The sequence below is a fragment of the Lonchura striata genome, chromosome 1, assembly GCF_046129695.1.
Source record: "Lonchura striata isolate bLonStr1 chromosome 1, bLonStr1.mat, whole genome shotgun sequence".
Classification (NCBI taxonomy): domain Eukaryota; kingdom Metazoa; phylum Chordata; class Aves; order Passeriformes; family Estrildidae; genus Lonchura; species Lonchura striata.
In genome coordinates, this window is record NC_134603.1 from 102,555,129 (window position 1) to 102,580,543 (window position 25,415).

The 25,415-nt window shown below is 33.3% G+C and overlaps 1 protein-coding gene and 1 long non-coding RNA gene across 7 annotated transcripts in view; both read left to right on the plus strand.

Moving 5' to 3' along the window:
- Positions 1–25,415, plus strand: part of LRRFIP2 (LRR binding FLII interacting protein 2) — a 53,130-nt gene that overhangs the window by 22,601 nt on the left and 5,114 nt on the right. Inside the window, exons 5-13 of one of the 6 annotated variants that reach the window (XM_021546553.3) lie at positions 11,825–11,869; positions 12,556–12,669; positions 13,079–13,150; positions 17,557–17,727; positions 18,016–18,108; positions 20,048–20,140; positions 23,475–23,576; positions 23,825–23,957; positions 25,230–25,279. In XM_021546553.3, the coding sequence (XP_021402228.1) occupies positions 11,825–11,869; positions 12,556–12,669; positions 13,079–13,150; positions 17,557–17,727; positions 18,016–18,108; positions 20,048–20,140; positions 23,475–23,576; positions 23,825–23,957; positions 25,230–25,279 (873 nt within the window). The remainder of the gene's footprint in view (positions 1–11,824; positions 11,870–12,555; positions 12,670–13,078; positions 13,151–17,556; positions 17,728–18,015; positions 18,109–20,047; positions 20,141–23,474; positions 23,577–23,824; positions 23,958–25,229; positions 25,280–25,415) is intronic. The other 5 variants (XM_021546563.3, XM_021546571.3, XM_021546586.3 and 2 more) reach the window with 5 other exon arrangements.
- Positions 4,497–6,935, plus strand: LOC110479352 (uncharacterized). The gene is made up of 3 exons (XR_002466913.3): positions 4,497–5,254; positions 5,333–5,378; positions 6,838–6,935. It is a non-coding gene; the product is annotated as an uncharacterized LOC110479352 (long non-coding RNA).

Here is a 25,415-nt window from a genome sequence, read left to right on the forward strand (position 1 = left end):
ATCTGGGTATAGAGGCCAGGAAAGGGACAAATTACTAAAATAAAAGGGTTGGGTTTGTGTATTTTGGAAGTTGGAATGAGCCATTTCTTTGTGTGACTTTAAAAAATGGTGATTATAACTTGCTAAGAGGTCTTTGCAATTAAATGTAGTTTTTGATTAACTGAATTGTGTGTAATGTCATGCAAGTCCTAGTGTTAAGTATTTCTGCAATTTGCCACACAGGTATTTTTACCAAATAATTTTGAACAGTAAATGCTTTATCAAGAAAACATGTAAAATGTGCTATGTGCAACTCTTAGAAACTTGTGAGCTGGTACAGATTTGCTCAGATCTGCTCTTGTCTTGGCTGACATAGCAAATGTGCTAAGATGGATATTAAGTAATTGGCTGTTGTCTAAACAAGAGGGTTTGAATTGGGCAGATAACTAAGCTCAGATTTTGAGGGCTTACTTAGAATTTCTTTGACTGCCTTGGTTATTTTCTGTCATTCAGTGAAGAGTAATAGAATTAAAATTTAAAATTTATTTAATATTTTGATATATTTTTATAATTTCGTTCTCAAGTGTTCCTCCGATGTCAGCGCATCTCACAGGAGCAGAGCAAGTACCTCCAAAAGGAGAGCTCTTGTGGTGTGTAACTTGGCATGAGCACACTTTTTACTTAGTGTGATGTGTACACATTGTAACATTTTCTCTACTTACCAAAGCAGTAGTTTGGTGAAAGCATGCTTATAGAACATGGTATTAATGCTGCAATGATTGATGTAATCAAGTAGTTTGTGATGGCAAATGTGAAAGCTGAAAGAAAGAACATTTACAGATGTGATGGGAATTCATCTCTTCAGTCACTCTCTCCCAATGTCCCCAGTAGAGAACTAAAGTAAAATGGAAAAGGTTGTCCATCAGCCTCGATAGGTACAAACGTGTTATTGAAAGTTACAACAGGAAGCACTTTCTCTTTTACGTTGTGATTTTAGAACAACAGACAAGGCTGAAATACAGAAATTTTGCCATTTTCAGTAATGGGTATTTCTGTATACTTGTGGTATTCCTAGTTTAGGCAAGTTAAACCTTTTTTAGTAGACTGTTAATAGTTATAAAAAGTATAAGTTAAATGTTGGGATGATAAGTGAGTGATCTGTCTTCATTCTCTGATAGCAAGGTTGCTTATTGGAGATAATAATTAGAGACAGTAATTATTTTAAAAAATAAATAAGTTGATTAAAACTGATCCAGTGACTTATGGATCCTGTAGGTAATACTTTTAGTAAAACAAAAAGGGACCATAGTCTGTAAATTACAATTACAATATTAAAATGTTGTTTAATATATTGTTAATACTGGATTTATTTGCTCCTCCTGAAAACACTTAATTCCTCTGTTCCCAGCTTTAATTCCTCCCAGATCACAAAATACTATTTCCCTTCCTCCTGTAAAGTCTTTCATGCCCTGGACCCCATAGGCAGTGACCTTCCTGAGCGTAAGGTGCCATGGAAGGTCATTGCATCTGCTGAGTTGCACAGCTTAACAGTGGGGCTGATGTTCCTTTAGAGTGCTTTGCCTGTGTGGAGATGAGCCTTTTGTTACATAACCTCATAAATGCTGTCTCTGTTTAATGAAATCTACTATATAAGACTTGGCTTAATTATTTAAAATTCTATTACTAAAATCACATTAAATATTTCACATAGTGTAGTGCTGTCTAAAATTATCTCACTTTTCATAAATTGGGATGTTGTTGGAGAAAAAGATTAATTTTTATTAGGTGGTCCAGCCTCAGAATGCACTTCAGATCATGATAAATGGCTATTCCTTCATGTTGAAATTTTCATTATTAGTAGAATATGTTTCCTTGCGATTTTCTTGTAAGTATTTTTAGTCATTCTTTGAAATAAAAGCAATTTATTTTTTTTTAACATTGTGATTTTCACTTTATTTAAAGGATAGATGTGCAAGATATTTGACCCTGTATGTTAATACTTTGCATGGCTTTGAGGGAAGACTGTTTCTGTGCTTTGTTTCTAAGATGTAATGGTACTAACTAGTGACTTTAAATTCTTGACTTTAAAAAGTATATAAATTGGTACTATCATATGTTCAGACCTAGACTAGTTTTGTAATTGTAACACTTTCTGTAGCCTACACATATGATTTTTTCTTCAGGGAGACAAGACACTTGTCTTACAGCAAGCACTTTCTAGTGTTTAGTTATTTCTAAACTTTGCTGCAAAGTGCCATACAGATTAGACTTGGAGGATATCCTTGGGGGGAGAAAGTGTGTATGCATCTATTTGTATTCTCAATTACTGTATAAAAATTTTAACTGAATCTAATGGGAAGTTATTTCAGTCCAGAGAATAAGCAACTGGTTTGTATATATTTACTTAAAAGACATCTATCATATTTTTATGAAGTGATAGTAGATGGCATCACATTCTCAGTGGTATTATGCCACATAAAATCTGTGTTTCTTCATAAGAGGCAAGCATCAAGTACCACCAAAAGGAATATTTAAGCAGCTTAAAAAGCTGTATTTGTTTAAATAGCAGTGTTATCTAAATTAGCTAGCAGATAGGCAAGCACAGTATAGTGCTTAAATTAGTCTGTATTGTTAAGCTTTTTTAGTTTGTTTATTGGTTTAAATTCTATAAAATGTGAGCACTAGCTTTAAGCCAAACCTATATTAATGAGAATAGATTTGATTATAGTTTCACTTGCCAGTTCTTTTTAACACAGTGATAGAAGCATGGCCTATTTTTTTCTAATTCGGTAGTTAGAATTTCCTGTGTTGTTTCTGTTTTAGGTGATAAAACCCTTAAGTCCTTATGTCTGTCTTCTTTGTATTTTAAGATTGAAGATGCTGTTATATAGTGTTATTAATTCTCTAAATTTCATTCTTAGAGTCATGCTTACAATTAATCTCAAAGTTCAAAGGAGAAAGCTCTTTATTCCCATAAAGGTTTATTGAGTAGTTTTCTAGTATAATATTCCTTATAAATATACTAAGTGTGTAGCATCATGGAGAAACTTGTTAGCTTCCTGACATTTGCATAAATGTTTTTCAGAAAAAAAAAACAACCTCATATTGATCAGATTCTGACCTCCAATTTGAAGCTGCTTTCGTATCAGTGCAATGCCACCAATGGAATCAGCTGAATAGAAATCTTCTTTTGCTGGAGGCCTGGAAAAGGCTCTTGGAACTATTTAAAAGTGGCATTCTCTGGATTAAAGTTTTTTCAGTTGGGATGGAGATACATGTCCTATTACTTCCACTTTGTCCCCTGTCACATAGTTAGAAGCATTTTAAATGTAGATGTACAGCAGATTGAATTTGCCATAGACCTTGATGCTAATCCAGTGACTTATTGAGAAAGGCATGAGGCTTATTTTGATTGTGCAGAAACTATTCCAGGAAGTTTGGTGTTTAACATGTGAATATAGTGTCAATAAATGAAATATTTTGGATATAATTTTTCAGACAGTTTTTGGTACTGATGAATTAGCAACTGCATTAGGGGTTGGGGGGGTGGTTCAGGTTAGAACAGCAGTGCATGTTTTGTTGAGACTAGGCTGAAATGATTTTGTATTTACTTATTATTGTATTACAGCATTTCTCTGTGTTTTTGAAGTGTTCTTTTCCTGTTCCCTTAGTTCCTGAACAAATGAGCAATATGAGTATTTCTGCTTTCTGTTGCCCTTTGAGTTAAGAAGTGCTGTATACTGCAGGCATTACTTTTTGCCATGTTTTTATCTGTCTGGTTTTTCCTTTTTTTTTTAATGTGTGTATGAACTTTTTGCCTCACATGTGCATATATATGCAATTTGTGTAAATAATGTCAAAACCCAACAGAAATAAGCCAAAATATAATTGCTAGAATTCCAGTATGCACACTTGGTGTAAAGAATAGTGGCAGGGTACAGGCTATGCTAGTGTCACATAAACATCCAGCCCCAATTCAGTTATTAGAGATTTCTGTCCTCTCTCTCCAAAATACTTTGATTCATAATGGTATCTAATGTAAAAAAGTAAATAATTGTACTAATTATTAGCAAGACTTTTCGGTTATGTTTTTCATTCATTGCTGCACTTATCAAGCTTTTGGAATTTTTATTTTATTATGGAGGAAAAATACCAAAATATTTACTATTTTGTTTGAGCATGTAGAAATACAGTTAATGATGATATACAAAGTACATAATAGTTTTGAGGCTTTTATTATTTATTTGCTTAAGAAAGATACATGGATTTGGGGTCAACATTAGGGAAAACTTTAGAGCATTCTGCACGAGGTGTAAGCTTGGGAACACTTGGGTAATGTTAAGACAAAACTTTCATTTGCAAGATCTACAGATGCAACCTTTGTTTTCTCTCTTTCCTTCCTTCCTCACCTGTCAGAGTGGAATTTACTATGATCAAAGAAATTATAGCAGCCTTGGATATAGTAAACCAGTTCCTTCCTACCGTGTTTGGGTCTGTCTCTTTCTATATTAATTTAATTATTTATATAAAATATGTATATGTGGTTTTGCTTACTTATTCCATATGACACTAATTTATCTCTCTGACACTTGCAATTATTACAGTTAAAAGTGGTAACAGTTGTAATTTTTGCTTGTAAAGGTTGTGTTTTATAAAATTAATGTGTAACATGCAGATTACTCTGTTATGCATGTGAGGTTTTAAATTTAAAATAACTTCTGTTTCATGATTCTGTATGGTATACAGAAAGCAAGTGGCAGCTGTAATAGTTGCTGTTTCAAATTCTTGTCTTTTAAAAATAACAAAAAAAAAAAATCTTAGATGTTTAGCATCATTGCAGTGCTTTTTTTCCATCTCAATATAAATTATAAAATGCTGATATATTATGAGATTAGTAATATCTTCCAGTACCTGCAGCTGTGCTCATGGCCAGGTTTAAATAACTAGCTGGAGAAAACTGACATGTTATTTGAGATCTACTTAATTTCTTCACTCTCTTCCATGAATCTACTTGAAAAAATACTGGATTGGTTTAATAATGTTTAAATTGATTTCAAAGATAACAAGTTTTTCTGGAGGTGCGCTTCCTGAAAGTTTCTGTCTACTATAGATAGATTAAAATTTAGTATTTAAATCTTTAGGACTTCTGTGGAATATAGAACATAAATTTAAAAATTTATGTATACAGAAAAAGTATTTCTGACTTGTTCTGTTCTTCACATTATAGTCATCTTCTCTATACAGTGATCCAGTGGCACCAGCTAGGAGTTACAGGGTTAGTACAATATAAAACAATATCTTATCTTCAGATGTTTGGCCTAATATAAATACAAAATTACACTTTTCTTCATAGGTGTCTCCTTTAAACACTGATTTGATGAGAAATACCAGTTTATTTTGTAAGCATCCTATGCATGGTTGCCTTAAATGTGTATTGTATGGCCATGAGGCTCAATGGTATTACATGTGCATTTCTGGGTTATTTTTAGAGTAGCATTTTCTGTGTATAATTTTTTTGAGGCATTCAGTTTAATTTTCTTGATGTTGTTAAATTGCCTCTTAAAACTATTTTAGTAGTTGCTGGTTTACTGCTCTTTTTACAGACAAGCATAAATCTGGTAAATGCGACAATGATGTTGAAGAGCACTGGGGTTATTAAGTTAATTCAAGCATACTAAATGACAACTGCATGTATAATACTAAAAACAATATTTTAAAAAGTTAAGCATTTGGATGGAAATCAGGGGATTACTGAAGTTTGTGGTAAATACACTTTGAATACCTTTAAATAGGATGCCATATTTACATTTTTTTATGTTTATTAAATTTAATAGCATGAAAACCTAATCTGCATCTTTACAAAATCAAGAGTATCTAGTAGTGCCATAAGAATGGCTAAGGTAGCTCTGCAAAAAATTATCTTTTAAAACTGGTATGAATGTCTGGAACGTTGCCTTTTGCTGCTATAGTAGTTCAAATCCATCTTACACTGCCATTTAGAGACATGCTAAACCTGTGTAAAAAATCATCAAATATTATGTAGTGTATTTAGTTAGCGAGATCTTCTTTTGCACTTGGATTACAAGTAGATGATTTACCTTTTTTGGCTTTGTGCATGTTCTCAAGAAAATATTAGAAGATTCAGTGAGCAGTACAACAATACAGTAAAGACTGCTATTACATATAACACTGATACGTATATAATTCTAATTTTTGCTGGAGGTTTCTTCATAGGGAGGGACAAAGCAGCATGAAACGGTAATTTTTTTTTTCTTTTTGAGTTGAGTTTCTCAGCTTCTTTTATTATCCACTGCATAAATAGATTTCAGCCTTGCACCTTTAAACATAACTCTTTCAGGAGAAAGTGCATGAGTGACCATAAAATAAAACTGCTAAGTGTACAGCATAGCTGCAGTTCCCAGGGTGTGTTAAAACTTCTTAGGCCTCAGAGCAGTTAAAACCAAATTGCAATTTAAATGTTCGATTTAGTTATGCAACTAGTTAATATTTGATTTTTTAAAAGTATTTGGCTGTTTTTTAAGGGAATTCTTAGTGACACATGGAAATAGACATGCCTCGTAGTAATATTAAATGCTGCTGAGATTCTTAAATATTTTTTTTACACAAAAAGTATGCTACTAACTGGAAACGCAGAGGATAAGAAAGTACATGACTCTGCATAGGAATTGCAGCATATGAGTGTGGCATAATAATGGCTGAGACTGGCTATACATGGTGCTTCATTCCTTCTTTCTCAGGCCTTGTTGTGTGGTGATGGATGACATAACTCAAATAGTTCTTGCACTCTTAGTGTAATAGGCTTCTGGTTGTTTCTTTCATTATCTTTGTTTTCTGCAGACAAAAATGTATGAAAGTTGTGAAAGTGTCCTTCATAACTTTTCTTTAGCCATCTGAATACAGTTATTCTTCAAGAGCAAGCTCAGTCCGAAGTAGTCCTGTGGTGAGCATTCCTATGCATGATTTGATGAATGCTTTGATATTAACACATCAGCAGTTATGAGTATGTCCACTTGGGATTGTTTCACTGACCAACACACAGATTTGATTTTTCTATTCCACATAAGAAGTTTTGATTTGTCAGAGTTGTGATTTTTAGCAAGATGTAAATTTTTAGCAGTAAGACAGTAAACTGTAGAAGGAATTTGTTTTTCTAAATACCTTCTTAATGTTTGTAATAAACAACTAGTTTAGTTGTACTTTAGTTGAAGTATAGCACATTGTTGGGGATACCACCCTATGTCATAGATGGAGCAAGCACATGAAACACACTACAGTACATGTGGAAAAGTCTTTTTTTTTTTTTTTTTGGAAAGAGGGTTAATGGAAACTGTTATATCATGTAGTAAAAAGTTTGCTCATTTTTATGATAACCAGTATACAAAATGAGAGAAATTTGTTTCTGGGTCTGTATTGTATTAAAAGTGTCATTCTAAACTTGGCTCTTTGTACTGCAAAGTGATTTTAAAGAGTTTTATTTTGCTTCTGCTGCAGAACAATCATCTAAGTTTCATTGGTATAGTTGCTCATTTGTCACACCACACAAAATAAGTTATCAGTGTTCTAGTATGGACTAAATTGCAATGTTCAGTCCTTTTTTAAATTTCTCACCTATTAACAGTGTTATATGTATTAAACAAATAAAACCACATTTGTCAGAAACTAATGTTTTTAGCTACAAGAGATATCAGAGTGAATTTTTGAGGGTGTAGGAAAAAGGTAATTTTGCTTTGCTTTATGAAGTTCTAAAACGTGACAGGTACTGACATACATATGTAGTCTCTTGCATTGTGAAAACTTGTCTCAGATTTTCTTGACACTAAGATAAGTCCTTAAAAGTATATACTTTAAGATACATAGGAATATATATATATATCAGATCTCACTGTGTATATGTTAAACCAATAATGCCAATGTATATTCACTCACACTAGTGAATGCTTAATAGAGTTCAAAGAATTTTTAAAATGAAATAATCCTGAAAATCTGATGATGTAAAAATCTTAATTTATTGCCTACTGTTGCTGCGGCTTGTATTTTGGTTTTACTCTGGAGAAGTCAGGTTAGTTCTCTTTGAAAATCAGAAGAGCAAGTAGGAGAGATCTAAAAGGTAGAAAACACTTGAGAGAAACAATGTGATGCTTCTCCATCTTAAAGTGTATCAGTTTTGATGAACTCGTTAGGAAAGATACTAGGACTACAAAAAGTATAGGAGGGACTGCAAGGTTTATTAATTAGGTATATGGACTTAGCAACAGCAAAGAGAAGTGGCTTTTGAATGATAGACCAATACTGTCATAGATTGTAGCCTGAGTTGTTCTTTTGCTGTGATCATAATAAATAAGAAGAATTCTCTTCAGTATCTCTATATTTTGTGAAATGCAAGTGCAATAGGAAAGTTTAGCCAAATTTCCAACTATCAAAATTTACCTAGCTAACTACATTTAATGAAAATTAAGATACTGGTTTAAATATAAATGTAGGTGAAAAACAGCTGGAAAATTTGTTGTCAGAGAATTAGAACATAACATAGCAGTGACAACAAACAAATACAAATGCTGTAGTCCTAAAATAGCATAGTCTGAGCTAGATGTTCATCAGTAAACTGGTTTTTGTATGCCAGTTATATATGTAACTTTTAGACAATCTTACTAGCTTTTAATCGCATAGATCAAGTATAAAGATTTTTTTGATGGTGAGAATTGGGTTTTTTCCTCCTATAATCACTTTCACTGTGAACATTGTATTTAGTTTTAACTTTCTACCTTTTGAAGTAGAATGTTATCAATAAACTTATGATAAACCAACTCTTCCCATTTACTATTGTGTTTTACATGCATAATGTTTCTCAGTTGAATATTTCACTTGAGTTCCCATGGCAGATGTAATTGCACTTAGATACATTTTGCCTTTTTTAACAAGAAATGTGTAGCACTAGCATTTTTCCCCACCTCTTTAGGTGCCAGACTGATATACATCTTTGGGGAGTAATTTTGCCTTCTAGTGTAAGATATCTTAAACTTAGGAATGAGAAGAAGCCCAAATTATAGCTGGTACCATTTGATTTGTGTTGATTTGAAAAAAGACAGCATTTGTAGAGAAAAATAATTTTTATTGATCAGTTTATATAATCTGTCTTTTATGATCTGCAAACTTTTTGAAATTTTTGTAGCTTGTTTTTGACCCTAAATTAATACTAAACCCTTTGGTATCTGCTTTTATGTTTTTTTCATATTACTCTAATTGACAATGATAAATCAATAAAAATGTTCATTTTTTTAGTGCAATAATGGAGATTTCAGGTAGGATTTTTTTGATTTTTAATAAACTTTTGTTCATTCAGTGATATCATATTCAGTTATCTTTCACCTTCTCCTTATCTTTTGAAGTCCTCTGATTTTTCTGATCAAAGTGAAACCGCTGCTGATTATTTCAGTCGTTCCAGCCACAGGGGAAGCATTGTTTCGAATGCAGATTATGGCCAAGTTTTGAATAGTGTGAGTGTAATGTTTTTATTTACACTATATACAGCAAAACTATGGATTTTCTTTTAATACTCTGAAGAGTAAATACTGTTAAAGCAGTCTAAATTACTTAAATGAAAATTGGTTTGTTGTGGAGTTGGGGCTTGTTTTCATATAAAAATGCACTGAGTGGATTTTTAAAAAGCATGCTCCTTATTTTAAAGGAGATTTTGCCTGTTGTTAGAAGCATGTGACAAGTGTAACACTTCACAATTTTGTGTGTGTGTGATAAGCTTAGCAATCTTCTAAAGACAAATATTTTTCTTTTTTTTTTTCTTATGGAAATTAACTGTGCTAGGGAGGTTTTTGTGTACTTTTGGAATACTATTACTTCTTTTCGTGACAAAAATACTTAGAACTGTTCCTGCATTAGTGTTCCTTCATCCCATGTGAGATTTTTTCAGAATCCATTACTGAAGCACGCCTTGCTGGCTGTGCACTTGTACAGAATCCCATGTCATCCAACAGATCATGTTACAGGAAAAGTATCGTGATAGTTTTCCTGTGCAGCTCCCTTTAGGCTGAACATTGTTTATACCAAACCTAGCCACCTTCTCTTTCTTGCTGCTGTAACTTCTAAAAATTATTGTTGCTTGCAGGCAAAACTTTTGTGTTTAATAACATGGAGTAAAAGACAAATTTCTGTTCTTAGGTGTATCTTTTGAAATAGCATTTAGGGTTAGCACATGCAGTGGGTAGGCAGAGAGGCTCAGAGGAGGTGTTTATTTAACTGAGCAAAAGGAATGTTTTGTGGTGATCAGCAGTGTGTAATTGCTTGTGTAGGTGAGAGCCAAAGTCTTTGTGCCCTTACCAAGCAGTGCAACAAGGGCCAGCAACCTCACACTGCAGTTTAGGAGTTCAGACCAGACACTCCAAGAAGCTCCACAAGGACATTATTGTTGCAGTCTGTCAGGTTACAGCAAGGCTGCAGAGCCTCTGTGTTCAGGAGCTGGTGACACTTTGCTAGATCAAGCCACAGCTGTTGGCTGTGGTTCTCCCTTAAATGGGAGACTGAGAGCTAGACTACTCTCGCAACCACTTTGTGACTTTGCATTTATATGATATTTTAATACTGTTACAATGCTGTATAAGTTGTAATAATTCATATTATTTATCCTCTATACATTCTCAAATCATGAGAGACTAATTATTTCTCCAGCTTAAAATTTAGCTCTTTTTTCCCATAATAAAGCTGACTTTCTGAAATTAATGCTCTGCTAAAAGAAATGTCGAGGCTGAGACTGAGTTATGTTGCCTTCTCAGTTGCTTGTGTTATCATCATTATTTACTATTAGATTCAATATTTCTAATTTTATTTAGGTTAATCAACTGTATCCTTCAGATTAATCGGATTCTTCATATCATTCTATCATCATACTGGTGACAAATATTTGCAATCTATCATTTTAGTACGTCACTGGATGTGGTGAATTTGTCATGAAGAAGCAATGTTGCTTTTATAGAAACCGCAACAGGAGGAAAAAGAAAAGTCTTATCAAGTAGTGTTTGTTTCTTCTGTGATTGCAGTAGACTTTCAAAACTTTTCCCTGGCATAGAGAAAAACAACTGTTATTTGAGAAGCAAGATGTGTGTGATACCGTACTAAATACGTGTCTAATCCCTATTTTGATTCACAGAAATGTAGAAAATGTGGATATCTACAATATAATTTTGCAATAGCAGTTTCCTAACTAAGAAGGGAGTGTGGTAGTTCTTTTCCTTCGTCTACAGTAGATAAAATATGAATTGAAATTATTTTGTAGATTGCTTTTACTTCGTACACTTCAGTTATACACTTTTACCTGAACCAGTTTTATTATAATGTAATCACAGGTGACATTAAAGAGATTGAATGTATAGATGTGTTTTCTATAACTAGGGCATTCACACTGCTGTCATTGACTGCCTTAAGTGCATACCTGCATGAAGCTTTGCATCTGTTATGCCATCTAGTATTGTACTCATTACTCTTGAAATTTAAATACTACTTGAAATATATATTTAAATATATTTGCAATTTAAAAGAATAAACATGTTTTGTTGCTCGATACTGATAATGACATTTTAAATAAGAAAAGTTCCTGGCTTTTTTATTTACAAGCCTTTTTCTTTACATTTATTTTGTAGTTGAGGTAAAAACTATTTTTTAAGCTAAATATTATTTTTCCTGTCTTGTTCTATGCTAACATCTGGAATTTTAAAAATGGTTTCATTTAAAATATTTCTCTGTCTCTTGGAACAAAAGATGCTAATTTGGTAGTTCCTTATTACAAAAGGTAATCATGTTCCCAATTCTCTTTCAGCTGGAAGAAAAGAGTGAAAAATCACATTCAGAAATATTTTCAAGGGTAAGACATTTTAATTTTAGAAACTTTTAGAATTATTTAAAGTCAGTGTTCATTCACAAATTTGCAAGTGTTGAAATAATTCAAAAAGTATACATTCAGTGTATTCTTTGTATTTTTTGTCAGGGTTAGCTTGCAAAAATATTTTTAGATATAATTTTCTATTGCCCAGAATTAATGGTTTATGCCTTTTATTTCTTGAGTGAAAAAATTTATTCTTTAGTTTACTTTTGGCCAATAATCATTTTCTATACAATTTATTTTTCATGTGAGAAATACTTATCAGGAAAGGCTAAAATTGAGGAGGCTAAGGCTATAAAAATCCATATGAAAAATCTCATTATAGGCTTTCTTCTGAATCCTGGATGACAGAATTATAACAATTAGTAATATTGTAAATGTCTACAGTATTTCAGCACTATTATCTATCTTATGAAGATCTTCTGGATAGATGACTCAAAATTCTAATATTCTGGGTACACTAAGTCATCAACAAGAAACCAACATTTTACCAAGAAAAAACACAGGTGCTGGAAAATACTCAATGGAAAATACTGTCTGTAAGCTAATATTAAGAAAAACAAGAGAGAGAGCCATGCTGTGACTTTGAAGAAATTTACAAAGAGTATTATCAAGAGTACCAGAAATAACCATATGATTCCTGACACAATGTTTTTCCATTTTTTAAGCCCTCATCTCGCAATTCAGTAAATGCAGCTCCTCAGAGTGGCAACTCATCTAGGAGAGGAAGCGGAGATGCAAGCAGTTTGCTGGATCCTGATGCCTCCCTCAGTGAATTACGGGTGAATTGCATTTTTAGAGAATTCGGAGCTAGTTTAAATAGGAAGATTGTTTTTAATAGAAAATTTATATTATAATAAGAAAATGCTATGAGGATGTAATTTTCAATAATGAACTATTTTTTTACTTTCTTGGTATTTTATCTTGACTTGTGTTCATAATTATGGTTTAAAAGTTTAGCTTATTAAGATAAGATTTTATTTATGTTGAATTTCAAACAATTCTGTGCTATTTGAAATGCCTTCGAGTTACGTTTATAAACAAAACCTTAATTTCCATCAATTTTAATTTCTGGGAATTATTGCAGGCTTTGTCATTTGACAGAAGTGCATGTAAACCTTTTAATGCTTTTTAAACTTTAAATTATTTCCCCGTACTTCTTATGCAATGGTTCCTTCCTATGTCCTGCAGGATATCTATGATCTTAAGGACCAGATACATGATGTAGAAGGGAGATACATGCAGGGACTTAAAGAATTAAAGGTATCAGGGCTCCTCCCAAGCATGCATTCTGAATGGGTATTCTGCATAATGGAGTTATCACCAGTTTCACTAACGTAGAGTGGCTTTGCTAACAATTTTTAAAATTTCTTTAAAGCATGTATCTAACTTTTAATGCATGAAAAGCATCAGCTTAAAATGTACATGAGATTGCATGTTTATTATTTGATTACAGTTAGAAGAGTTAATACTTTTTGATGTTTTGATATATAGAGGTGTTTTCTGATTAGAAAATGAGGTGTTCAGTTTATATTTTTATAATTTTGTTAGCAAATAAACAGATATACAAAATAATTACTAGGTATTAAATGGGGAACAAGAAATGGGAGATTATTATGGCAAAGAATTTAAGAATTAGTCCTCCAGGTTTCAGCAAATACTTCATATTATAAAGCAAAACCAAAAGAATAATATTGGAAGATGTGCTGCAAATAATTTTGGCAGGCATATTGCTTGCAGGAGAAAATTAATTTTCCTTTAATTCTTTGTCATTAAAAAAATAATTTATGCTAGTTTATATTCCCATTATTTTCTCTAAATCACAGATTGGTTTTTTCAGTGCTAGGCTAATGAGTGCTAAGGAAGCTTTCCTGTCTGGCAATCCTGTATCCACTGTGGTAGTCACATTCCTACCACCCCAGACTTTCACTGCTGGGAGCAAAACCCTCCAGTGAGTCACTGAGTCAATGGGTGCTGCACCAGACTGGCTACGCACCATTCTCACACTGTCAGTGAAAGTTTATTTACAGGCTCAGCCACAGGTTTCCCATAAGAGAGTCTCAGCTACCTGATTTCTCTAAGTACTTTAATCATGGCAGAGTCACACAAAACTAGCTTGAGATCAAGCTGGGTGCTGCCAGTGAGGGACCCTGAACCAAGCAATACGTGGGTTTTGTATCCCCAGTCCATGCACACAGGGCTGTAGGGTCTTCTGCTGGGCCATTGGCTCCCCTTGTATCTCTGAGTGGCCGCTTGCCCGGCTGGTGCCACAGGTTCCCATGCACCTTGCTGAGCAAAGGCTCAGTGCCCAGTCACTGCTCGTGCTGCAAGCTCCAGTCATTTCCTCCTACCGAGGGTGCAATCTGCGGTTTGTACTACAGCAGCACACTGAGCTAACTACCTGTGCTAGGTGTAGTCTTCCACAGGAGATTTGTCTCTAGTTTTACTTGTTTAAATTAGTATGTATGCCTTTCTTTTATGCATTTTCACACAATTAACAGTGCAGTAAATTTAAAACAATACTGCTTTTCACTGTTTTATATTGAAGGGATACAGAGTTCAAAAATTATGGGGCTTACAGATCTTTTCCAGACATTTTTTCTGTTCTCTTTTCTATTGTGTAATTGTGTTTCATGTAAAAGTAAAAAGAACTTTTCATATGTTTTATATCCATATAGACTGAATTAAATGAATGCTTCTTGTATTAGAGCATGTGATGGTGATGTATTTATCAGTTAGAGCATGTGATGGTGAGGCATTTATCAGCTTACTTGAATTTCTTCAATTTAACAATACATTAGCTTATATAGTAAGGGGAAGATATGTAATACGAGTTGTTTAGTGTTGCAAAACTTATTTCCTCTTTGAAGTATAACTTTACCTTTAAAGGAAACATTAAACCTGATGGCAATATGTTCAGATGAAGTATGCTTTGGTTTAGTTATACTGACATACAAATATTAAAAGCATTTCAAAGAGCAGTAGATTACAAGATTATTAGACATAGACATATGAGACCTAAATGTAGTGTAATGTGAGACTGCTTCATATTTTCAGAATGGATCTAACTCTCACTCTTGATGCATTTGCCAGCATCTCATGATTACTGTTCTGACTCGTGGTTAATGGATTATTATTTACTATAATCCGTTACAGTTACCAAAGAGCACAGTGTGCAACAGTAAGATCATCATCTGTGCTTGGCTTTCAGAATTGAACTGGATTTTATGTTGTTGATAATACAGAATAATATGTTCCTAGGTTAGTTCACATTCCATAGAGATTCTTTTGGGAACCTTTTTTTTTTTTTTTTTTTTTAATTAGAAAGGTACTGCCTTTTTCTCAACTTTTTCTCAACTTACTTTTTTAAATTAGTGACATTCTAATACGATGTTTTAAGCCCCAACCTAGTATTGTCTTTTAAGATTGGAGTCCTGGAACACATGGCACACAGTAAGAGGCTGAGACAATGGGCTTTGATAAATCTTGGAGTAGTGGTTGGCAATATTGTTGCTGTTTTTAGCAGGTCTGATCGGAGGCAGTGGAGAGTAGAGGGCAGACTTCTTTGCAAGGGAAAGACAAAAACAGACAAAAGTTGAGTTGTAGGAGCAGAAAATCCAATTAGAACTCAAGAAAAAAGAGTTTTTGCAAGGAAAGCAAACACTGGTGTAGGTCATCCAGCAAGTTCAACCATCTGCAATCTAGATTTCTGGAGATACTTAAAATGGAGATGAGCTGTGAGCAGCCTGGTCTCAGCTGACCCTCTTTAGTTAGGAGATTGGACCAGCTGGATCTCTGCCAACTAAATTACTACATGACCCTAGTCACCACGTTGACAGAAATAATCAAATTTGACTTCTTCCCTAATCACATTTTTTTTTTGTTAAATTTCATACCTCCCTGTGAAATTACTATAGCATTCATTATAATCCTAATATTTCCTTTTTTCTACTCTAAGATGAATTATTCTTTGAAAGTCTTTAGGTTTGCTAGCTCTAGCATTTTGTTTTGCCAGTCTTTACAAGATTTCTTGTATTTACAGCATCACAAAAAGAAATGCTTTCTCTGGTTTTAATCTTCAGAATTACTTGCATGCATTTAGTTTTTATTTTTTTTCTTTTTTCTTATCCTGAGTCATCTTTGCTGTTTCCTACTGCTTCCTAGACTATAATGGCACTTGTCTTACATTTTCACAACTTATATTGTTTTGTCTCTTCTGATCCGTAATTATTTTTTTCTGGGGTTTCAAAAATTGTATTTCTCCATTAGACATTTCCAGAATTCAGTGAAATAAATACATGTGGTTATGATAAAATTATAAAATATAAAATACAGTTTTCCCAAACTGGAGGTTTACAACATGGAATAGTGCATGGAATAGTGTTTGGGGGCAGGGAATTTTTTTTACTTTCTTATAGCAGAATATTGAACTGTGACTTGTTACTTCTAAAGAGAAGACACGACTGTAATTCCAGAACAAAAATGATTGCATAATTTTACTGTTTAACAGATAGTGATCTTAAGTATTTTCTTAGAAAACTTAGATTGCTGCCACCTTCTCAATATATTAGTTTTAGTGTTCTATTTTCTGGAAACCCAAGCTTCATGCCCTTCCTGTACTAGTGTTTCTACTATCAAAATATAAATATTTAAAAATGGAGATGGTGCTACTTATGCCTTCAAGGAACAGGCAATGAAGTACAATGAGATTTGTAGTAGGGCACAGATCTACTTTGTCCAGGGATTGGCCTAATAGTTATTTTTAAATTCTAAAATTAGGATGCTGAAAATCAATTTTTATTACTTTTAAATCATAGAATGTTAAAGGGTTGGAATAGACCTTAAAGATCATGTAGTCCCAACCCCTATATAATGCATATTGAAATAAAGGCATGCTTAAAAGTGCCTAGAATGATAGTTTTCTAATTATAAATGGTTGACATTTGTTACAAATCTGACAAAAAAACCCAACTATAGCCAAAATCAAGATAAAATAGTAAATGGGGGAGATTTGTCTAAGAGGCATGCACACTTTTAGGTAGAGAACCAAGTTACATGCTTTTTAAAAAAAATGTAGTAAGTAAACCAAAGATAAAATATCTGTTTAAATAACGAATGTTTTTTATTGGAGTAATATGGCTATCTTAAAGTCTTGAATCTAAGGTCATAGGGCACCACTTAAATAATGAGCATTAAGTTAAAGCTACTCTTTGAATTATTTTTGTAGTCTCTTTTACTGATTTAATTGTCCACATTCTCTCTGTTAGATTTGTTGCCTCATTCTGAGCCCTTTTGTCATGCATGCCTTGAGAGCAATGATATTACTACTAGAATTACTACTATCTAGCTTCACTAGAAGGTGAAGCTGTGATATTATTACTGTATCCCTGTGAGTTGCTGTGAATGTGGAAGAATAGAATAAGCAAGTGGAATATTATCTTGTATTTTTCATGCTTTTGTAATGATAACTTTTCATTGTTGTGTATGACTGAAGTTGAATAATGGAACTAAACTATTACTTGGTATCTCTAAAGAATATATTTCAGAAACAAAAGTGGTTGCATAATTTTAATGTCTAACATCTCATACTTTAACATTATGGTGGTATTTTAACATTATAACAATGCATCAAAAAGTTAAACTAATGTGAACTTTTCTGCTATCTGTAGGATTCACTAGCTGAAGTTGAAGAGAAGTACAAGAAAGCTATGGTTTCCAATGCTCAACTAGACAATGAGAAAAACAACTTGATTTACCAAGTGGATACTTTAAAGGATGTTATTGAGGAGAAAGAAGAACAGATAGCAGAGTTCTATAGGGAGAACGAAGAGAAGTCAAAGGTATTTTTTTTTTTCTACTTATAAAGTACATAAATCTAGACTACTTAGTAAGAACAGTTGAAAATATTCAGAGTAGCTTTACTTGTTAGTATTGGGCTTAAGTCTTTATGGCATTTTTTCTCTCTACACTTTATTAAATAAAGTCCTCTGTGTAGTAAGTGTCTGGACAACTTATTTAGACCACTTCAGTGGTTTTTTAACTGCTTGGTAGGTATAATTTCTCAAATCCTTGCAGTAATTTCTTACATAACTCAAAATAAATATAAATAATTTATTTATTTAATACAGGAATTGGAAAGACAGAAACACAACTGCAGTGTTCTGCAGCATAAGCTGGATGAACTTAAAGAGGGCCTTCGACAGAGAGATGAATTGATAGAGGTATGTTCATATGAGTGTAGGATAGAATCTGTGCAAGTAAATATGCTGTAAGATTTGAATGGGAATCATACACAAAACAGGATTAAATACTATCTTGCATTTTTAATAAATAATTTATCTTGTTTTAGTGGGTAGAATTTAAGCTACTGATCCTCCCAAATTTATGAAGCTGAAAATGTCTCTGCAAGGTTTTCAAATGTATTATATCTTGAAAAGCCTTTAATTCCTGTGAGAATTGTGGTTCTCTCATGAATGTTCCTAGTATCTTTTCTTTGTTGTGAGGGAAGAATTAATATTTGTGTGGCCAAAATAATTTTCCATAGCTAAAAGTTCTGATGCATGGATAATACCAAATGTTATTCTTTGCCTTTCCCAAAAGTTTCCATTTCAGTTATTTCTAATTTTTATGAGTATCAACAATTGAAGTTTGCCATGCTGAATATTTCTTTGCTTACCAATCAAGCATAATACACAGCAACATTGGTCAGCATGTTATTGGGCCACAACCATGTTGCTGGGTGTGCAGTGTGTTCTTTTCCCCCTCTCACACGGTTCTTTTTCCCCTTTTCCCTTTTGTTTCTGGAAACAAACCCATCCACCCTGAAATCCCAGAGCTATTACCAGTCTTCATTTTAAAATGGTCCAAAAAGAGATATATATATATGAATTGTCAGCAGTATATGGATGTCCATTTCCCAAATATTTTAGTTGGAAGTTGTAGTTTCAATTATTACATAATTTTCCCACTGTCTCTTCGTTGCAGTAAAAATTGATTATTTTTAAGTGCATAGGCCAAAGTCCCCTACTGTCATTTTCAAAAGCTGTGTAATAGTTCATTGATGCTTTACTTTTTCACTATATTCTTGTGCTCTCTAGGTGGTAGTACTGTAACTTGAAATGGTTTCTGAAAAGTCCCAGTTCTGTTTTAGAAGTATTTTGCTTCATGAACTGGAGTTGATATGTTAATAGCAGAAGAAAAGGATATCCTAAGTATCAGCATTTTGAGTTTGCATAAATGCTGACAAGCAAAAGCCCTAAAAAGTTCTCTTGTGTCTCTGTTGCTTGCTCTAAGTTATCTTTGACTTCACTGAGAATTAAAGAACAGCTTTGCACATTCTTGTTTGGGGCTTTGGTGGTGGGGTTTAAGTATATGAACCATGAATGTACAGTAGATTTTTCTGGAGTGTTTACTTTGGTAGAATGTAGCATGTGTCAAATAGTCACTAATACATCCAGTCCCTTTGAAGATTTGACTCATATTTACCACCTATTGTGTCTTTTCCCCATCTATTAACACTAACAAAATCTAGCTGAACCCATGTAGCTTTTTGCAGAAAGACATTGTCTTCTGTTCCCAGATGTAAAATCAAGTTCACTCCTTAAGAAAGAGAAAAGTTGTCTCTAGCACTTAAAATTCTTACGTCATCTTCATAGCTAAGCATTTTAATTATGTTTGCAGGGGAAGCATCACATAGCATCAGAAAGCAGTCAGCAGTTGTCTTTTGCTTCCTGGATGTTTGATTCAAACTCCCTTCTTTATACTTTCAAGAAGATTATTTTGTAAAAAATTAATAAAACCAATTGTTAACATTAATATTCACTTCCAAAGAGGACTTGAAGGTATTTGGAAAGTACAGCAGCATAATTGTTTCTATCCACAGATTGCAGTGGGAAAAGTCACTAAAGAAAAGTAACTGTAGCTGCAGTAAGATTTCCCAACAGCAGTGATTGAATAGAATTAAATACCATTCTCTTGCATGAATTAATGAGAAATACATTACATTAAACTGCACACTGTTTCTGTAACTTCATGCTCATAAACTCTTCAGTTGACTTTTATACTTAGTTTCCTTTATCTATTTTAATGTTTGGGTTATTTTTTTTCCATTTCCTTACTTCTCTTTCCTCTCTTATTCTTCCCTCATCCTATTTACCACAGGCGAATCAACGTATGCAGGAGAATATAGACTCCATAACCAAAGAAGTGTTTCATCTCCAGGAGACAAATAATTGGAAAGATAAAAAAATAGGGGTATGAATGAAATATAGGAGGAAAGCTGTTTTTTTAAATTTAGAAGTAGATGGATGCCCTCTACACCCCAAGGAATTCTGTGTACTCCAAAGAAATTAAGGCCACTCCCAACTTAAATAAAATGTTTTGCAGTCTTTCTTTTCTTCAGAAAATGAGCCACACTTTACTTTCTTAATGAAAAGTAGTACTAATTAAATCTATGACATGAACTGTTACACATACAAATTTACAATTTTTTTGCAAAACTTTTGATGGCATGCGTAGTGGTAAAAGATATGATCTTGAATTAACTTCTGCAACCAACTTGTGCATTCCTGTATTGTACTACTGATAGTTGCATAATTGGTTAGCTTGGATGCAACACTGAACCAAGCTGGTTTTGTGATGTGATACATGAAATACTTTGGGTGTTGAGAATCATAATTGAAACAATGGTTGTAGGTGACCTTTGGAGGAGCATCCCTAAGGTTCCTGTATAGGAAGGAGGGTGGTACAGAAAGAACTGTGCTGATACTATGCAGCTAATGTAGGTCAGGCAGGGTTTGTCAGCTTTGCTTCTGGGCAGGCAGATGTCGTAGAACTGAGTCAGCCTTACCATCGGTGATGACTACGTGTCTCTGAACTTGTGGCTGTTTTAGGGCACAAGTAGATTGCCTGGTGGCAATAGGGAGTTATTTGGAAAGTCTTTAAAAATTAATTGTCTGCCTCTTGACAGCTCAGGGGTTATTTCTTTCCACCTGAATTTTGTACCATATTGCAATATATGCAGATTTCTTTGGAAATTGTTTTATTTACTGGAGTTCAAGTCACCTTGAAAAGTTGCCTTTTAACTGGTGGTGGCCAGTTCAAAAACTATGCTATCTTACCTTTTTTCATGTTTCAGTCTTTCTCTTCCATCATAAAAAAACTTCAACATTCTAAAGTTTTCTGAACATTCTTCTGAAAGCTTTTTATCTTTAATTTACCCTATCCTTTCCATACTTATTTCTCACATTTGTATATTGGACTGTCTCAATTCATGCAATATTTTTGTGCTCTTTCAAATGCATTGCCAGAATTAGTACGAGTATATCCTATATTCAAATATACCTACCAGCCAGAATGACAAGATAGATATATTTTCCTTTAGCCAAAATTACCCTGACAGTTTGTATTCTTGTAAACACCATAACTGATTATTTTTCTAGTTAGTTTTTTTTTTTAATTCTCAGAATTGAACTCTCTTAGAGAAGAAAATGTAAAAATCCAGCTCTCTTGTTTCCTATATTTAAAAATACTTACATACTTTTCTTAGCTCACAGTTTTTGAGCCTTTCTCCCTCCTGTTGCTAATTTTTACTCTATTCCAGCTTTAGAAGTCTCTGCTATGCATCACAATGTAGTTTTATAACTAAAATTGTAACCGAATTTTACAATGCATATAAGACATTTTATCTGTTTCAGAAAAAGAAAGGGAGGCAAACAGAACAAAATAGCAGAACTTCGTTTTACACCTGCCTTCTTATGTTGTCCTGTTTTTACAGTGCTTGAAATTTGTGCTTATATTTGATCTTAAATTAGATCAGTTTGAGGACACTGAGTTACAACATTGGATTATATTCCTGAAATACACAGTTACTCTATTGTTTAGTGGCTCCAAATTTTCATTTAGTAATGGCAACTCTTAGTTTGGTATAAAAGTTACAAAGGCTTTTGGAATATTTAGAAAATAGGATTCCAAACATCTCTGGATTCTGGCATATTATCAGATTTTGCTCATATAAGTATGGTAAAATCTGTCTGCAGAACTTTGTTGTCCTGATTTCTGCTTCCTGCCCCAACAGAAGAATTGCAGAGGTAGATTTTTTGCAAAATCCATGTCATATTAAATTAAACCCTGAGTGTACAAACACTAGGATTTTTACTAGTTTTGAATAATGATTACTTACATCTACATAGGTAGATATACATAGTTATATCAGTTTCACTTCCTCCCCCATCAGAATTTTCTGTTTTCCAGCACTTGTGTTATTAGGGAGTAAGGATAGAAAATATGTCTGGGGAAGGTCAGCATCATCACAGGACACTGTTAAGTACATACAGTCTGTGTCTGTGATCCTGGGCCACTGTGTCAATTCCTCTAGTGGTGAGCTTACTTCCCCTTCTATCTCTTCCACTGTTCTTCAGAAATTAAAAAGATATATGTGTCTTTTAACTAGAGCACAAAATTATATAATTATAAGGTTTGTCACGCTATTTATAATGTAGTTAGAGATCTAGGAAATAAAAGGACATCTTACAAATTTTAAAATTAAGACGTCAGCTACTGTTTTCATTCATGTTGAATTGCCTTTATTTTAAATGTTACATTTACATATGAATAAATCAAGTGTAACAGCACTTGTCAAAATTTTCTGTTGAAACTAAGTAATGCCTTTAAATATTGCTCTAGTATACAGATTCTAGATTATTATTAAAATTTAGCATACTGAAGTTACATGAGGCAAGTACAGAACAAATATATACACCTGCATTTCTTTCATGGTATCAGTCCATTCCTACACATTCATGCATAACATAATGTTTAGTTGGATCATTTTCTTGGCCAAACTGTGTATAGTTTTGCACTTTCTTTATGATGAGGATTATTTTTAATGCATGCAGTATTGTATGCTGCCCAGTCAAGTAAATGTGACCAACTAACTGCCAGGTAACCTCTCCAGCTTAGCTAGGCAAACCTATCTTCACCCATATTATACTTCTAGCTGACATACTTTTTTGTGCTAAAATAGTGCTACTAGTGTTTGCTGCTTTTTTTTCCTCTAAAACTGATTGCTTTGGGTTTAGTAAATGGTGTTGTAACCCTTAAGCATCAAGTAAATAAACTAGTATTCATGAGTGGATACATTAAAGGTCTTCCATTGGGTATGATTTCTACTTCTGTACCTTATAAAAGGCAGAGAAATTAGTTCAGTAGATGTAATGATTTAGGATCTTTGCCATTTGAGTTTCAGCAAATTTTGTTTATTGCTGCAGAGTGCCTGTATGAAGAAGAATCACTTACTCTTTTGGTACTCAATTTAGTTTATCAAAATTTACCAAAGGCTAGAATTCACTGAGTAAGAAAATCTCTCAAAAAATCTAAGACTTGTCTGGAAAAAAAATCATGACAAATGAAGCATGAAGTTAGATGCAACTTGTAGAAGGCAGTTATCAGGGCTGTATGTTACTATATATTTAAAAAGCACATTTAATTTCTTATATTGAGCTATTTGTATTTACTTGTAGAAAATCTTTCTGCTGTCATATGCTTTTTCTCTGTGCCATTCTTTTTCTTGCTATCTGCCTGAGCCCAGGCCCTAGAAAGACAGAAAGATTACTTTGCCTGCATTAAGAATGAGCGAGATGAGCTCAGAGAGGAGTTGGCTGACCTGAAGGAAACAATGAAGAGAGGACAGGTATGTTCGCAGTAGTTACTTTACAGTAACAAATCCAGGAATGGGGCATGAAATCAAGGTCAGTAAAAAGGAGGAAGAATGGTTACTATTCTTGTCCACTCTGAAAACCTGACCTTAGGGTAGGATAAATGGTCTATATCATTGCAACTGTTTCAATGAACTTGAAAGGCTCTTTAAAAATTTATCTGTTGATTTATATTTAGCACTTCTGTTGTATGACTAGTTTATTTTTTGTTTTGCATTTTTAGAAACATGGATTAGTTATAATTCCAGATGGCACACCAAATGGTGATCTAAACCATGAATCAGTGGTTGGTACAATAACGGTTGTATCACAGGAAGCTGCTCAGGTCTTGGAATCTGCAGGAGAAGGACCACTAGGTAAAAGTATCCTAGCATACTTTATAGAGTTTTTGAGGGCTTTGTTTCCTCTCACTCACAGTGTGTGTGACTTACATTTGCAGATGCAAGCACTTGTGATGCTTCTGGAATATATGCTTACACAACTTTCAGGATTGATTTTAATTTTTATTTGTTCTGAGTAAAAAGACGTGTATCTTTTGAGTAAGAAAAAATATGTGCTTAGATGTTTGAAACAGATTAATTCTCTTGGTTCAGTTCCTGTTCTAATACTAACAGAAAACATATTGCTTAAAAGCATCATCTTCTAGATTAGTATGTTTTCCATTGTGTTTCATGAAAATAATTCTTTAGAAGTATACGTAATCAATGAAAGAACATCAAGTGCAGTGTTCCATCACATTCATTAGAAAAAGAAGTTTTAAAAGCATTCATAAAATGACAGGGACAACAGAGACACTAATTGAGGGATTTGGGGTTAAGTTACTTGAACTTGCTTTGATCCTTAGGTTGGGCAAGTTATTGTATGCAAAGTCAATCCACTGTAAAACTCTGTTAACATGTAGAAAAAAATCTATATAATTGAATTTTACTTGTACATAATATGTAATAGTTACATATTTTTATATTGACAGAAACTAGACTAGATATGCATTTCTGCTGTGGCTCCCTCACAGGGGAATACAAATGTTATTATGCTTAATTTCTGTCAAAGTTACAAGACTAGCTGCTCTAGTCTTAGTACAGTGTTGCTTGATTGTAGCAATGGCTTGTAGTCATTACTGATTTTGTGAATAAGTAGATATATTGCTGCATTCCTGTGGGTCCCTTTCCAGGTACTTTTTTTGTCATTTGGGAACCATTTTTGCAAACTTTCTAAATATACAGGGAAAACAGTGGCTTCCCTGAAGAGACGACAACCTTCAAATAAGACAGGGAAAAGAATACACAATCAGAAAAAACTTCTGTTGGAAATGGCTGTTCTAGATATTGGGACAAAACTGTTTTAGTATTAAAAAAATCATCAGTTTTTAATTTGCTTTAAAGATTTATTAAAAACTTGAGGTCTTGCTTTTAGAATTGTTATACTAATAAACAGTGTGAATGAAGTATTTTTCCCTTTTACCTGCTATTTATTGAAGGTTGTTGTGTTATTAGCAAAGTATCAAAGTTTTGTGGTCCCAGTGCTATTAGCTTTGATGAACATTTCATTTGGAATGGAACAAAAAGTTATGGAAAACATATTCTTAGTTACAGATTTATCTGATTTTTAATTGGATTCTTTGGTTTTAGATATCAGGCTACGAAAACTGGCTGGAGAAAAGGAGGAATTACTGTCCCAGGTAAATTAAGTTACTCATTTCAGAAGTATACCTTTGTGTATCATTTTGCAGTCTATTTATATATAAGTAATAAACAAATGTTAAGCACAAAGGTGCTTAATCAAATACATAAGCACTAAAGCAAAATAAAATATCA